At 33.0% G+C, this 16,439-nt stretch overlaps 1 protein-coding gene across 13 annotated transcripts in view; it reads left to right on the top strand.

The window, feature by feature from the left end:
• The window catches only part of HFM1 (helicase for meiosis 1), a 99,948-nt gene that overhangs the window by 21,904 nt on the left and 61,605 nt on the right, over positions 1 to 16,439 (top strand). For 11 of the 13 annotated variants that reach the window (XM_074369925.1, XM_074369924.1, XM_074369923.1 and 8 more), the window contains exons 7-19: positions 2,584 to 2,654; positions 3,114 to 3,246; positions 3,893 to 4,044; positions 4,588 to 4,665; positions 4,882 to 5,040; positions 7,304 to 7,504; positions 7,588 to 7,676; positions 10,639 to 10,682; positions 10,790 to 10,891; positions 11,277 to 11,422; positions 12,329 to 12,423; positions 13,207 to 13,340; positions 14,180 to 14,227. In XM_074369925.1, coding sequence (XP_074226026.1) covers positions 2,584 to 2,654; positions 3,114 to 3,246; positions 3,893 to 4,044; positions 4,588 to 4,665; positions 4,882 to 5,040; positions 7,304 to 7,504; positions 7,588 to 7,676; positions 10,639 to 10,682; positions 10,790 to 10,891; positions 11,277 to 11,422; positions 12,329 to 12,423; positions 13,207 to 13,340; positions 14,180 to 14,227 — 1,452 coding nt within the window. The remainder of the gene's footprint in view (positions 1 to 2,583; positions 2,655 to 3,113; positions 3,247 to 3,892; positions 4,045 to 4,587; positions 4,666 to 4,881; positions 5,041 to 7,303; positions 7,505 to 7,587; positions 7,677 to 10,638; positions 10,683 to 10,789; positions 10,892 to 11,276; positions 11,423 to 12,328; positions 12,424 to 13,206; positions 13,341 to 14,179; positions 14,228 to 16,439) is intronic. The other 2 variants (XM_074369928.1, XM_074369926.1) reach the window with 2 other exon arrangements.

The raw sequence follows: 16,439 nt of genomic DNA, 5'->3' as shown, positions 1-16,439 counted from the left end.
TCATTATATAATGACTTCTTTGTTTCTAGATACAGTTTTTAACTTTGTCTATTTTGTCTGATATAAGTAGAGCTACTTCTGCTTTCTTCTGATTTCCGTTTGTGTAGAATATCTTTTCCCATCCCTTTACTTTCAACCTATCCTTGGAGCTGAAATGAGTCTCTTGCAGGCAGCAAATAATTTAATTCTGTCTTTTTTTATAAATCCATTCAGCTACTTTATGTCTTTTGATTAGAAAATTTAGTCCATTTACATTTAAAGTATTTATTGATAGGTATGGACTTAGCATTGTCATTTTATTGTTTTCTGACTTTTTGTAGCTCTGCTGCTCCTTTCTTCTCTTGCTACTTTTCTTTGTGATTTGATGATTTTCTGTAGTGGTATGTTCTTATCCTTTCTCTTTATCTCTATGTATCAACTGTAAAGTTTTGCTTTATAGTTACCATGAGGCTTGCATGAAAAATCTTACACTTTTAACAGTCTCTTTTAAGCAGATAACAACTTAATTGTGAATGCATTCAAAAGCTGTACAATTTTACACTCACTTTCTTCACATTTTGTGTTTTTGATGCCACAATTTATATCTTTTTATTTTGTGCATCCATTAATAAATTATTATAGATGTACTACTTTTGTCTTTTAACCTTTATACTAAAGTAAGTGATTAACTACCACCATTACAATATTAGAGTATTCTGAATTTAAATATATGAATCTGTATCAGTGAGTTTTGTACTTCGATGTTTTCCTCTTACTAATTAGCATCCTTTCATATCAGCTTGAAGTATTTCCTTTAGCATTTCTTGTAAAGCTGGTCTAGTGGTGATGAAATCCTTTGGTTTTTGTTTGTCTAAAAAACTCTTTTTCTCTCCTTCAATTCTGAAGGATAACTTCTCTGGGTAAAATATTCTTGATTGGCAGTTTTTTCTTTCAGTACCCAGAATATATATTCCACAATCTGGTCTGCAAGGTTTTTGCTGAAATATGCACTCATAGTCTTATGGGGATTCCCTTGTATGTAACAAGTTGCTTTTCTCTTGCTGCTTTTAAGATTCTCTCTTTGTCTTTAACTTTTGACAATTTAATTACTGTGTGTTTCAGTGTGGCTGTCTTGAGATCACCTTCTTTGGTAATTTTTGGGCTTTCTGGATTTGGATGTCTGTTTCTTTCCCCAGTCTAGGGTAGTTTTCAGCCATTATTTCTTTAAATAAGCCCTATCCCGCTTTTCTCTTTTCCATCTGGGACCCTTATAATGTGTATATTGGTCCACTCGATGGTGTCCCGGAAGTCCCTTAAGCTAATTACACTCTTTCTCACTCTTTTGTTTTGCTCCTGTGATTGCATTAATTCCATTGCCTTATCTCTCAGTTCACTGATCCTTTCTTCCAGTTGATCTGTCTGCTGTTGAACCCTTCTGTTGAAATTTTCAGGTCAGTTATTGTATTCATCAGCTCTATGATTTCTGTTTAGTACTTTTTAATATTTTGTATGACTGTAGAAATTCTCACTTTGTTCATGCGTTGCTTTCCTGACCTTGGTGAGCATCTTTATGTGTTATTTTGAACTCTCTATCAGGTAAATCACTTGTCTCTGTTTCATTAAGTTCAGTTTCTGGAGATTTATCTTGTTCGTTTGTTTGGAGCATATTCCTGTTTCTTCATTTTCCTTGACTCTCTGTGTTGGTTTCTGCACATTAGATATAACATCTACCTCCCCAGCTTGAGATACTGATCTTGTGTAAGAAATGAACCTTGTCAGTCAACCTGGCCCAGGCTCCTGGTTGCCTGTCAAACCTTTGTGATTATCTTTGCTCTTAGTGGCTTTCAGAAGTTAAGGGTATGCCAAAATATATCAGTGTCAAAGGGGAGGATTGCAATCAGCACCTAGATGTAGGCTGATTAGAAACCGGAACCTCAGGCAGCAGCTGAGAAAGTATGGAGTTAAATCCCTTTCAGGGAGAAACTGAAGATGGACATTTTGTCCTGCTTTCTCTGCACTGAGCCTGGATGTATACCTGCGAGGTTGTTCCTGTGAGATGGGATGTTCCTGTGACCATTTAAAAGCTGCTTCTTTACTTTGCTTGTAAACGTAAGCCCTGGTGGCTTACAGAGCTGAATGCTTTTCCCTTGGGTGGGAGCCTTAAATGGGGCACTAGATGTGTGGTCCAAAGCCTTTGCTCCTCAGGGAGAAGCTAGGAGTTAGCAGTTTCCTCCCAATTGTATGGTGATGCACCAGGGGTGGGATTTATGGGAAGAACTGTCTCAGCCTTTCCTACCTATTTTGATGCAGATATTTTCTCATACTCCTGGTGTAAAGGAATCATTCAGCTAGTTTGGGAATTTCTCTCCACATGTAGCTATATATCCAGTGGATCCATGGTAGGATCGAAGTTTAGGAGCCTCCTTTGTTTCCATCTTGGTCCCTTCCTCTATACCTGTTAATTCCTTTCTTTTGATGCCAAAATAGGAAGCATTAAAACCTCATCATTAAATACTGTCAAAGTCAATATTAATTTAATTTTTAAATTAAAAGTAACCAATTTTTAAAATTCTGAAATATTTGACTCCTTAATGTTATTCTAAGCGGCGAAATTTAGACACATTTTCAAAGAATTTCCATATTTCAACTATATACAGTCCAAAGCCTTTGATGATGTAAGTATTTTGTTTAATTATTTACTTATCTGCCTTTTCTTACTAGATTGTGTGCTCTCTAAGAGCAGGGACTAGATCACATTCATTTTTATGTCTCTAGTATCACACTCAGTTGACCAGTACAATATAGGAGCTCAAAAAGTGTTTGTTAAATGAATGCATGTAATTTTCTTAGGTAGGTTGTTTATATTTATTAGACTTATAAAAATTTCTCTGGAAGCTACTGAAATTATTTTCTTTTAGGTCTAGCCTATTACTTTGACGAACAAGAGGATAAATTATTAATAGCATTATTTTTTGAGGATGGTAGATCTAAGGCAAACTTACAATTTTTGTAAGTTTAGAGGTGAAGATGTATGAACTGTTATTCCATAGAGTCTTCCTAAGGCATGTTTTCTAACAAACTGAAAATGTGAATGAAAAATTCTATATATTGCATGATTAAATTTTATGTTTTAGCTTCTTTATACAGATAGGAATTTTGTGATTTGTGCTCCAACTGGTTCTGGAAAAACTGTACTGTTTGAACTTGCTATAACAAGATTGCTAATGGAAGTACCATTGCCATGGTCGAATATTAAAATTGTTTACAGTAAGTATTTATATGAGTCATAATTAATTTTAATAATGAGAAACTACAAAGTCAAAAGTAAAAAATAAATTCAAATTCAAGATATAGGAATTATTATTTGGTTTGCCATATTTTTTAAATAAAGATATATCGTGCTTGACCTTATCTGTTACATTAAATTCAAAATGTATTTTCCCAAATTTATAAATAAAAATAGTATTGGAATTGAGAATTTGGCCTTCCCATGTTTATTTTTGAAAGAAGCAGAAAGATTAGCAAATAGAATCAAATATTTTTAATTCTAGAAATTTCCGTAAGAACCTCTGCTCTTCTTTTTTAGGTATATATTTAATTTTTTTTTGTTTATCTAAGTAATTTTATGCACATGGTTAAAAACAGAAATCAATGATCACAAGGGCAATAATTTCCTGCACTACCTTTCTTCACTGTTAGTTTCAGTTCCCTGAGGAATCACTTCTTTTTCTATTTTTATTTCTGTTTGGTGATTACCTTTACAGTTCTAAATAATTTGTTTATATTGTTAACTTTTAATTTATAAACATTAGGCAGCATCTAAATGTGTATTTTTATCCTAGTTTATTAACTGTTTGTAAAAATAATTTTAAATTGCACTGACATTCAAGATAAATATCTTATATTATTGTAGTGGCACCAATAAAAGCCCTGTGTAGTCAGCGTTTTGATGACTGGAAAGAAAAATTTGGACCAATAGGACTGAATTGTAAAGAACTCACTGGAGATACAGTAGTGGATGACCTCTTTGAGATTCAGCATGCCCACATTATTATGACAACTCCAGTAGGTGTTATTTATACTTGATTATTTTCTTGGTTTTATTAGAAAATACCTCTTTCTCTTCACCAAGAAAAAAAGTTGCAAGAAAATGTTAAGTAGAAGAATATATTTGCAGTGTGAAACAAACAAAAAGTACTAGTATCAGGGTATATAAGGAATACTTGCAAATCAATAAGTAAGAGACAACCAAATGGCGTAAATAGGCAAAAGATATGAAGAGGTAATTCGTTATTGTGGATACTTGTAATCATACTTACTTCATGTATTTTTACCCAAATACTTTGTGTTGTAGAGGGAGGAACTTGATAGGGCTTAAAAAAGATAATTAGACTATAATTTTGAATATTTTTGGTTAAAGCTAAAAATAATGGGGGTTCAGTTTTTTAAACACAAGACTAGCAAAATCCTTTGAAATTTTTGAAATCTTTAAGTCTTTCTTGGGATGACTTTTAAGACATCAACTAAAATATTGCCTATCATTTGTAACATGTTAAAAATTTTATCGACATCTTAATAATATAATTAAACCACTTTTTTTTTCCCTAGGAAAAATGGGATAGCATGACTAGAAAATGGAGAGACAACTCTTTGGTCCAACTGGTTCGATTATTTCTCATTGATGAGGTAGTGAACACATTATTCACTTTCAGAGATAGACATTAAGACATGATTTGAGTAGACAGAAAGAAGACATTTTAAACCAAACTCTGTGTTTGCTTTATCCCTTCAAGTGGAAAGTGCTTATTTTGTTAGTAAGAATGTTAATATTACTGCACATTTTAATTGACTAGATAGATTTTTATTTTTATAGCTAATGGTTCTTCCTTAATTTTTTCTCAGGTACATGTTATAAAAGATGAAAATCGTGGACCAACTCTTGAAGTTGTAGTCAGCAGAATGAAAACTGTGCAGTTTTTATCTCATAGTGTAGAAAATACCAGCAGTATTATTCCAATGAGATTTGTAGCTGTATCTGCAACAATTCCAAATACTGAGGATGTAAGTCAGAATTTTAGTCTAGCAGATTTTTTATGACTTAGTGAAATATTTAATCATTTTAATCTCAGAGAAAAGTAATTTTTTTTCTGTAAATCACCTAACTAGTGTAATAGGAAAGTATGTTGTGGAAAGTTATGGTTAGATCTCATAGATATGGCAGTATTAAGGCTATAAAATTTAGTTGATCAGGTTTAGTATAATATTTTTGCTACAAGTCTGTTGTTTGATAGTATCTAAAGGTCTTGGTTTCATGGGTTTTAGACACTTCATAATAACTTGAGTAATAATATGTTCTGGTTGTTGTAACCAGTTGACTCTAGTTGTCTAGCAAAGTATGCTGGAGAATGACAATAATTAGATGATTGCCATCACCTCCCCCAAGTCTGTGTGCCTGGAATTGTGGTAAGCACTAATGATCGGTGCAAAACATACCCTGATCTTGCGGAGGACTCATGGTTAATAGGGTGCATGGACATGTCAAGAAGTAATTGTACAGTATTATACTTTCTATAACAGATATATGTTCTAATTTTTTTCTTCAATCTTTTGGCATACTTGAAAAATAGTACAATCTCACCATTCTTTCTAACTCCTGTTTACTTCTCAGCCTACTGTAATACGACTTTTTTCCCTGCTAATTCTTAGCAATTGTTTTCACAAAAGCTACTAGATTGTCTAATTAAATGGAAATTTTTGCCTTTATCTTTAATTTAGCACAATTAATCATTTTTGTTTGTAAAATGACAGCTTATATTGTTCATATTCAAGAATAATAGAGAAAATTTTAAAGTACATATAAACCATAAAAATTCAGCATTTGTCCTTCTAGATATATTGATGGAGTCATAATACACTCATTCTTTTATGACTTGCTTGTTACCTACAAATGCTTCCATGTTATTAAACATTCTTCAATATAATTTTTGTGGTTTTATTATAATTTATTTATCTAATAACTTAATGATGGAAGATTATTTCCATTTTTTGCTATTGCAAATAGTGCTGAAATTAATATATCTTTGAAAACATCATGATTATTAGGATGGTCTTGTAAAGTAAAATTACTGAGTCAAAGGGTATGTAAAACTAAGGGCACAGTGCTTTCAATAAATGTTATATTCATTTATACTTCTACTATCAGCCATTTCTCTGTATTCTAATTCTGGATAAATAACAATGAAATTATTATTGTTATAATTACTTTTAAACAGTTCTCAAATTTGCTGTTTAAAATGGTACCTTCATTTAAAATTTTGTGCTGCTTTGATTACTACTAAAGTAAATATTTTTAATATATTTATCACCTACTTTAAGTTTTTTTTTTTACAAATTGCCAGGGCCTTTACCCTTTTTCACACTGGGATACTAAACTTTTCTTATTGATGTGTAAGCAATTATTAAATATCAATCCCCTGTAACTCTTGAAACTCACTTCCTCTTGTGATAATCACTACTTCTATGAATGAGCTCTGTGTCTTTCTACAAGTCCTCTTCCTCAGTTTTCCTCTAAATTAAGGCATCCAGTCTTGGCCTTCTTTTCATCTCGGACTATAAATTCTTATGTGAGCTCATCCCTACCTATGAGAGCCTTGAAAATGTTTTAATATTTCTTTGCTATGCAACTAGAAACTCATTAATCCACCTTCCTGTCAAAGCAACAGTCAGTTTCGTAGCAGGGCATGAAGCCTGATTGCTAACCAGGGTATATGAAGTTAAGGATTGCTCACCGCAGGTCCAGAAATTAACTAGCATTGAGTCTGAAATGTGCTTTTGGTGCTGCCATCTCTCAAGTGTTTATTTGTTCTTTGTTTAAAAAAATTGTCAACCTTGCCAATCTAAGCCAGTCATTACGTAGCTACTCTTCAGCTAGTATTCAGGATACCGCAAAAAAAGTGTCAGCCATACCTGGGCACAGCTCTGAAACACAGCAGAGAAGTTAGTGTCAGTGAGAAATTGAACTCTCTGCCAGAGTCAGCTGTAATTTTACTTTGGACTCTTAAGGAGGAAAATAAAGCAAAATAATAATAATTAATTGGAAGTTTACTATGGTGGAAAGTGGGTATAATCTTGAAACACTACTATTGAAAACATTTACCAATATGTCAGTAGAATGGTGTCACTGGAATATGTAATGTTGGAAAAGACTACTTGATTAAATATTCTTATACTCTGACTTTAAAATGGTCTGTAATTGGGCGGGTTTTTTTAGCCATAAAACTTAACTAGAAAAAACGTCTAATGTGTGTGTTTCCGTTATTTAAAGATTGCAGAGTGGCTTTCAGATGGTGAAAGATCTGCTGTGTGTCTGAAAATGGATGAGAGACATAGACCGGTGAAACTTCGGAAAGTGGTCCTTGGATTTCCTTGCAGTAATAACCAAACTGAATTTAAGTTTGATTTAACCCTCAACTACAAAATTGCCAGTGTTATACAAACATACTCTGATCAGAAACCTACACTTGTGGTATGGATTGTTGATTGCTTATTTTTCAGTGTAATGTTCAGTTTTGAATACAATTAATACAAAAATTATTCATTCATTTTTAGTTTTGTGCAACAAGGAAAGGTGTGCAACAGGCTGCTTCTGTTCTTGTGAAAGACGCTAAATTTATTATGACTGTGGAACAGAAACAGAGGTATATTTTTAAATTTTCTCTTGGAGGTTGAAAGACTTTTAGGGATCACCTAGATGAGATGAAAAAACTGGGTTGACCTTTTCAAGTTAACTTGACCTCTCCAAGCCTCAGTTTCTGCGTCTGTAAAATAAGGATAGTGGCAATTTGGAGGATTAAGTAAGACAATGAATCTTAGTGCAATTATAATCTTGTCTTCTTTGTTTCATAGCCAGGTGTGAAAGATTGTTCATATTGCTATCTTCATACTTTAACCCATTTTCAAAACAGTGTATATTGTAATCTTTTCATAAAGCTGATCTTGCGAATGGTTCTCTCAGGAGCCTCTAACACATTTGACCTCTCCCACCTTATTTAAAAATTCTGGACTCTGGGTTTCTGTGATCATCCTCTACCATGTTTCTTCCTACTTTGCTTTCTGCTTATTCTTAGTTCTTTTATATCTCTTCTACCTGATTCTTAAATGTTAACACTCCAGAAGTGCTACTCAAGGTTCATTCGTTCTAATTCCACACTCCCAAGTATTCATGGCTGATTATCACATGGGTTCAAAGAATATATGTACACACATATTTATATATGTCTGTGAATTTCCAAATTTATAGCTCCAAAACAGACCTCCATTCTGAGCTCCAGGTTTACAGTCCATCAGCCTAACTGATACCTCCAGTTGTATATCTGTGGGCGTATCAAACTCAGTATGTCCAAAAGAGAATCTTGGTTCTTTCTCTCAAACCAGCTCCTCCTCCAGTGTTCCCCATCTTAGTTATACATCATCTCCCAAGTTGCTCATGGCAGAAACCTATCATTGACATCTCCTTCACCTTGTTCCCCATAGGCAATCAGTTACTACGTCCTGTCTCTTCTTACTTCTAAATATATCTCAAATATATTATTTTGTCTCCATCAGCACTGCCACCTCCCTAGATAAAGTCACTGTTCATTTACTGCCTTTTATCTGATGACCACAAACACACTCATATCCCAGTTTAATCTGTTATATACATAACAGAGTGATTGTTTAAAATTACAAATCTAAATATGTCATTTTCCTGCCTAAAACCAGTTTCTTATTGTCATTAGGATAAAATCCTAAATAATCAATATGGCCTGCAATACCCTGTGTAATGTGATATTTACCTAATTCTCCAGACTCATCTAACCACGCTTCTCCTTTGCTCCCTATGCGTAGGTCTTATTGCCCTCTCTGTTCTGTGAGTACACCAAGCTGGTACCCTACATAGGGCTTTCCTGCGTCATATTTTCTTTGCCCAGAATGTTTTTTCTTACCTCTTCTTCATCCTTCAAGTCTCACCTTTAATATCAGTTTCTTAGAAAGTTTTCCATGATTCTTAGTTTCTCTTTATTTGCTCTTATAAGCACCCTGGATATTTTTTTCATAGCACTTACTATAATTATAGTAAATACTCTTGTTTAATTGTTATCTTAATATCTGTTCTATTCATTAGATTGTAAACTTTTTGAGGAAAGAAGGACTCACGTCATCTTATTTACCACTCAGTCTTAGCAAATCTCAGCAAAATGCCAGCATATGCTTACTACTAATAGTAGCTTATTATTAATAACAACTTTTGGGAATCAGTAAATATATCTGGTAGTAGACCTCAAGCTCAAACTGGACTGGCTGATTACATGTGGCCCTGAGCAGATGCTGATTTTTCCGATGAGTTTTGTGTGGGAGAGATGTGCTTCTCTACACCTTGGATCAGATCGTGTTTCCAGTTACAGTCTACCCTGTGGCTGCGTCTCTGGTTACTATTCAGCCAGAGATGTGTGCTAAACCTAGAGGATACCACTTTAGTTTTTTTGACATCCTTTGAATTTCTACCCACGAAAAAGATGGACCTCTGGTCATTTAGTTCATTAAAGAACTGCCTGTGAACTCACCTGCCCACACTCTGTATTTTCATAATTTTGCTTCCACTTAAAGGATTTAACTTGATCCCCTTAGTTACTGCCATAAGAAAAAATCTCTGTGATGCAGCATATACAATAGTGCTTTTATAACACACATCAACAAATCGTGATTAAATAACAACATTAACAGTACAGAGCCAGAGAGAGGAAGATAAACCAAAACAGCTTATAGCCAAAGAAGTACATGAGGTCTAGAAAGTAGCCAGAAGGGGAAAAAGTGAAGTTAATGCTAATAAGGTAACAATAGCATAGATTTCTTTCTATGCACCTCTGTTCTATACTCTGGAGAATGTTTATTATGTATCACAGTCAGTCCTTTACTAGGAACAATAAGCGGTTGAATACAATCTCATTGGTATGTTCTGCCTTTGCTTCCTTCCCTGAGAAAAGCATAAGTGAAAAGGAATGGAATGATGTTTTGAGTTGGTGTAGACTAGGGAGGGAGACTGCTGCTTATGTCAGTTTACCTTTAACCAGTCACATTGTAGCAGCTCCCATAAGACTTCTTTTTGCCCATCAACCCCAGATTCCGTTACTAAGGTTTCTAAACTTGCAGAATCTCCTTACTGTTTTGTGTAGTGGCTGTATTAATTTACAGTCCTATCAGCAGAGCATGAGCATTCCCTTTTCTCCACATCCTTACCAACACTTGTTATTTGTTGTCTTTTTGATAATAGCCATTCTCACGGGTGTGAGGTAATATCTCATTGTGGTTTTGACTTGCATTTCCCTAATGATTAGTGATACTGAGCACCTTTTCTTGTACTGTTGTCCATTTGGATGTCATCTTTGGAAAAAAAAGTCTATTCAGGTCCTCTAACCATTTTTTAAGTGGGTTATTTGCTTTTTTTTTTCTGAGTTGTAAAATTAGGGACTTAGTATGAAAGTTACATATTCTCTGCTTCTTAAAGATGGTTTTCAAAAAATGATACTGTGAAAACACGTCAGCTTCAAGGTAACTAACTACTGCACTAGCCGTGTTTTGATGTCGGTGGGAATAACTCTCAACAATTGTTTTTTAAAACAGGCTACAAAAGTGTGCACATTCCATAAGAGATGCAAAGCTGAGAGGTAGGTTTAGAGATAATTTTTGAATAGTATTTGCAGCTATAGACAAAAGGAACCAATTACTGATGAAATATTAACAATACGTAACAAATTATGTATTTCTTTTATAGATACCTTAATATATGGTGTTGCTTATCACCATGCTGGTATGGAGCTGTCAGATAGAAAAGTAATTGAAGGAGCTTTTGCTGTTGGAGACCTACCAGTTCTTTGTAAGTAAAATACATTTTTGTGGATAAGTTCTTTTGGAAAATGTTTTAAAAGAAAAAAAGAAAAAGCTCAGATATTCTGACTTGTTTCTGCTTTTCTTCCAAGAATGTAAAATTATATAACTACATGCTACAGTAAGCTCTTTGGCAGTTTTAGTTCTTTATCGTCTTACTGAACACAGTACAGTTTAAAAAGCAAGAATTTAATAGTTTTTTGGCTTTAAGATGTGTTATTTTGCATTGTAATGTTCTTTTTACTCTTTTTATTCTTAATTTCCTATATATATGCATTTCTATTACATTTATAAGTATATCTTTTATAAGAAAATGTTTGCCTGAAACAGTAAAGTTATATGACTTAAAAGTGATATTCCTTAATCTAATGCAGTTACCACCAGTACCTTAGCTATGGGAGTGAATTTGCCTGCTCACCTAGTAGTTATAAAATCTACAATGCATTATTCTGGAGGAGTGTTTGAGGAGTACAGTGAAACAGATATTCTACAGATGATTGGTAGAGCTGGACGACCTCAAGTAAGTGACAGTATTTCACTTTTTGTGATTTATTTTAAAGACAAAGTAAAAAGCAAAAAAAAAATATTGTGTACTTCTTGTTTAAAGATTTAACATTTCACGTTTAGATTAGGTTTAAAAATAAATGTAACTAAGAAAATCTACTTTAACGGAGGAGTGGAAGTAAGACAAGTCCTACCAGAGGGGACATCCTCTCCACTCCCTCTAAGCTTCCATTGGTTGATGAATGGTGGGGTTTATGAATGTATACCCTGTTAAAGATTTTTTTTTGGTTTTGAGTTTTTTTGTTTTTGTTTGTTATTCTGAATGGGGATGCCATTGACGTTTTGGATGGGATGGTTTTTCATTCTGTAAGACTGTCATGTATTGCAGACCATGTAGCATCCCTGGATCCTAGCACAGATGCCAGTAGTGGTCCCCAGATATTGTGACAATTAAACATCAGCCCATACACATTACAGAACATGGCCTAATCTGACAAGTACTCGAATAAAGAAGTCATTCGTGTAGGTACTAAGGGAATATTTAGAAAGAATTTCTTTTCAAAGAATGTCAAAGCATTATGTTATACAAACTTATAATTTTTATACAGTAAATTAGATTCTATGTAAACTGTACCATATGTTACAACTTTTATACAATTACCTACATTTGTTTTGATTTTATGGCTGCCAAAATTATGTTACATTGAAACCAAAGTGGTATTTTTACATCTATACTCTTAAAAGTTTTTTTAATTAAATTTTCAGTTGACGTTCAAATTCAGAAGTATTTTAAAGCCTTTTAGACCTGTTGTTTAAGACAGGGGACTGTTTAGTATGAAATGAAAATCTTGAGTTATTGAAGAAGACTGATATCAACATGCACTCTTCTTTACTAAATTTCTGTTGTTTTTTTCCCCTACAGTTTGACACTACAGCCACTGCAGTTATTATGACTCGATTAAGTACAAAAGAAAAGTATAGTCAGATGCTAGCTTGCAGTGACACTATAGAAAGCAGGTAATACAGAAGCCGTCCCCTAAAGATAATGTTGATACAGCGTGTGTTTTCCTTTTAGTACATTAGGGGATTTTCTAAGGCCATTTTCTTGAAACTTTTCAATAATCTAACTAGAGAGTTTGTATCCTTTTAAGAAATTTAAGTTAAAAAAAGAAGATGTAATATTTTTTGTCTAGCAGTGTTTCTTAGTATGCAGTTGCATATGTCCTTGTTACAAAAGGCCAAATTAGTAATGGGAGGAATATATTTTCACATCTTTTTACATCTTTAAAATTTGCATAATAATAGAAGATAGGCAACCTGAGACCTGTTGGTAAAGTATTTGATTATAATACTCTTGGAAAATAGGATATAATCCACTGCCCACCCTTTTTTGAAGCAATAATGTCTTCTAGAGCCATGGAGTAGAGAGAAATCTATAATCTTTTTATAAGTTGAACTGAGGGGCTGGGTATAGCTCAGTGGTAGAGTGCATTCCTAGCATGCATGAAGTCCTGGGTTCAATTCCCAGTACCTCCATCAATCAATCAATAAACAAACAAACATACAAACAAACAAACAAGCCAAATTAACTGCCCCCCCAATATAATAAAGTAAAAGTTGAACTGACACCTCAAGGTTTCCTCATATTTTTGAAAATTAAGTTATCTTTCATGAATTATTAAAGTAGCAATGAGATATTCAATTATATTGTTGAATTATTCAAAATATTATTCTAAACAAGTTAAAAATTTTATGGCATTGAAATACATATTACTAATGAAAAGTTTTTCTTTCCGTTAGTTTGCACAGACATCTAATTGAGCATTTAAATGCTGAAATAGTATTGCATACCATCACAGATGTGAATATTGCTTTGGAATGGATACGATCAACTTTGCTGTATATCAGAGCCTTGAAAAATCCATCTCATTATGGTTTGTTACTTTGATTTGGAGAAGCAGTAATTTTTCAAGCCAGTTGTGTATATTTTAATACAAATAAGTCACAGAATAGATTATAAAAATTTAAAAGTAGCAGAAGCAAAATTAACAGCTATCACAAATACATTTAGAAGCAGAAGTAGACAAATGTGAGACATCTTTATCTATTTTACTTCTAGTCTTCAGAAAAACTTGAAATCAACAACATTAAAAATAAGTGTTTTAGAAAAAAAATAGCTCCAATAAGAATAATAGAAATGCCTAAAATTATTTAAAATAAGTTAAAGTCAAAAGAAAATTTTGAATTTTGTCTCAGCTGGTGTTCAGATCAAAGTATGCATAATATTGTTGCTGCTGGAATTTTTGTCATCTAAAAGCTAACACACATGGTTATGTTGCTTCTAGTGGGTTCTTTCATGTGGTACAGGTTATAAAATAAAAATACTTGGGATTGCAGAATATTAAATTAAAACCTGACTTGTAATACCATTCTAATGCCCACAGGTTCAAAACTTTAAGATCTCCAAGGGAAAAAAAAAAAAAAAAAAAAAAAAAAAATATATATATATATATATATATATATATATAGTATTCCTGGTCACTGTTACACAATAAAATAAACAAAAGATAGCCGATTGATACTGAAGGAGAATTCACAACAGTGATTATTTCCCATAGATGTTTAAGCTTTGTTTTAACTCTTTAAGCTCTCTTTTTGTGTTTAAGATTTAATTAGATTGCTCTTTTCTAGCTAACTGGGGTATAAAGTGAACTTATAAAGCTGAATCAAGCCCATTCTGTTTTATTTTAATAACTATTCATAACTTATATAGGTTTTGCATCTGGATTGAACAAAGATGGAATTGAATCAAAATTACAAGGTTAGATGCATTTCCTTCTAAAAAATTTATATTCTATAAATTTTAATGAAAAATTCTGTTAATTGTGAATGTAAGAATGCTCTTATAAATGATTTTTTAAAGTAACCTTGTTTGCAAAAAAGTATATATGAACTGTTTCTTTTTCATAGGTAGATAAAGCTTGGCACATGTACTTTTTTCTGAAATAATCTATTTATTAGTTCTATCAGAGTATCTTCCTTTGTATAATATGTTAACTTGGTTTATTTGTTTTTATTTTTAAAATGATCCTCGTCTTTGGAAATATTGCCTATAGACACACAACTCTTTGTTTTCCTTTTCTAGTTTAATTTTAATTGAAAATATAAGCCTAGCTTGATTATATGCTTTTTATCCTAATCTGTGCAAATGATGCATGTCTATCAAACCCGTTTTAGTTTTCAGTTAATCACTCAGTATTTCATTACCTATCTTTTAAAGTATCAAAAGATTGTTGAGCTTTTATTAGGATTAGAAATTGCTGCCTCTTCATTGTACTGGGACTATCTTCTAGAAAAAGAAAAAATGTTAGATCCACTAAAAATATTTACCCAATTTTAATTTATCCTGTACCTGGACGTACACATATGGCAAATAAAAATGCAGAATTCAGGATGAAGCAGTTAAATTATCTTTCTAAAAGAATAAATATATTGTTGAAACATGCTGATAAGCAATAGCTTATATTCATAATGCTGCTATTGAGAAACAGATGTATAAAATAATTGTATTATCTTTTATGTATTGACCAATTTTGTAGCAGAGTTTTAAAGGTGTATATTTTTTATCATAACTATCAAATATGCACAAGAAATCATACAGACCAAGAAATATCTACTCTATTCTAATAACTGTAATGACTTAACCTTTGTTAACTGTTCTTCATGGTTCATATTTGCCTTCTTTTTAGTTATTATAGGACAGCTAAGTTTTGCCTATAAAGAATAGCCAAATTTATTGTATAACTGAGTGGAATGATTCCATTTCCTTGGAGGTCTGCCTTAAATTTCTTAGGAAGGGTCCTTAGCATAGAATATGCTATTTCCTAAATTTGATTGTACTTTCTTGCTCAGTATCCCCAGTAGCTCTCCCTTCACTCAGAATAAAATACAAACATTCATCAGAACCCACAAAATCCTACTTGATATCTCCCTGCCTTTTTTCTCTGACTCCATCTCTTCACTTTCCCTTCTTTTATTCCATTCTCTCCAGATTGGCTCTCCTGCTGCTCCTTAAACACACCAAGCTTTTCCCCACTTCAAGTCTTTGCATTCTCTGTTCCTTATTCTTGGAACACGTCTCGCATATTTTATGTGGCCTGAACCTTAATTTCATTCAGGTGTTTGTTCAAATGTGAGAGAGGCCTTCCTGGGCTACCATATTTAAACCCACAGTTACTGAGAGGAAGACAAAATATTTCCATCTTGTTATTGCTGTTTCCTTGTTCTTGGAAAAGGTGATATGTTTACGTTGAAAATCAGGATGACTACATCCTTACTTTAATCAGAAATTATAAAGCTGTGTGTCAGAAATAAATGTAAGCTTAATTAAATAAAAGTTTTTAAAATTCTATTATTCTTTAGGTACTTTCTCAGCTTTATTTCCTTCATAATACCTTTTAATACCTGAAAGTATGTTATTTATTTGTTATTAATTGCTTTCTTTAGTAAAATACAAGTTTTATAAAGGAACAACATTGTCTTGCTCACCGCTGTATACCTTAAGCTTAGAATAATGCTCAGCATATAGGAAGCATTCTTGTTCGATTGATTAACTTACCGAATGTTATTTTAATAGTGGGTAATTAATAAAATTAGCAGGGACTTCAAAAGCCTTACTTAACCAAACACTTAAACCTATCAAGTTGCCTAAACAGTATTGCTTACAGTATTTCCCAAAGAACCTTGCCTTCTAAGGACTATGTTTTTGTGGCTGGTTATCCTATGTAAGATTGAAAAGATTGTGGTTTTTCCCACTCTCTGCTCTTAACTACCTCCAGTCTCCTGGGCTTTATAGTATGGAACAGAGAGTATGCTGTATGCAGCAGGCTCCTACAGTTGTTCAGATCCCCGTCAATCAGTGAGAGTGGAGTTGCATTGCTTCCTATTCTTAGGTTCCTTCCAGACAGCAGTAGTGTCATATACAGAGATGCTGAAATAAATACTACAAGCATCAGCTAAAATAGTCCAGAGTA

This window comes from Camelus bactrianus, chromosome 9 (assembly GCF_048773025.1).
Source record: "Camelus bactrianus isolate YW-2024 breed Bactrian camel chromosome 9, ASM4877302v1, whole genome shotgun sequence".
Lineage (NCBI taxonomy): Eukaryota > Metazoa > Chordata > Mammalia > Artiodactyla > Camelidae > Camelus > Camelus bactrianus.
This window is presented reverse-complemented; position numbering and strand designations above follow the sequence as displayed.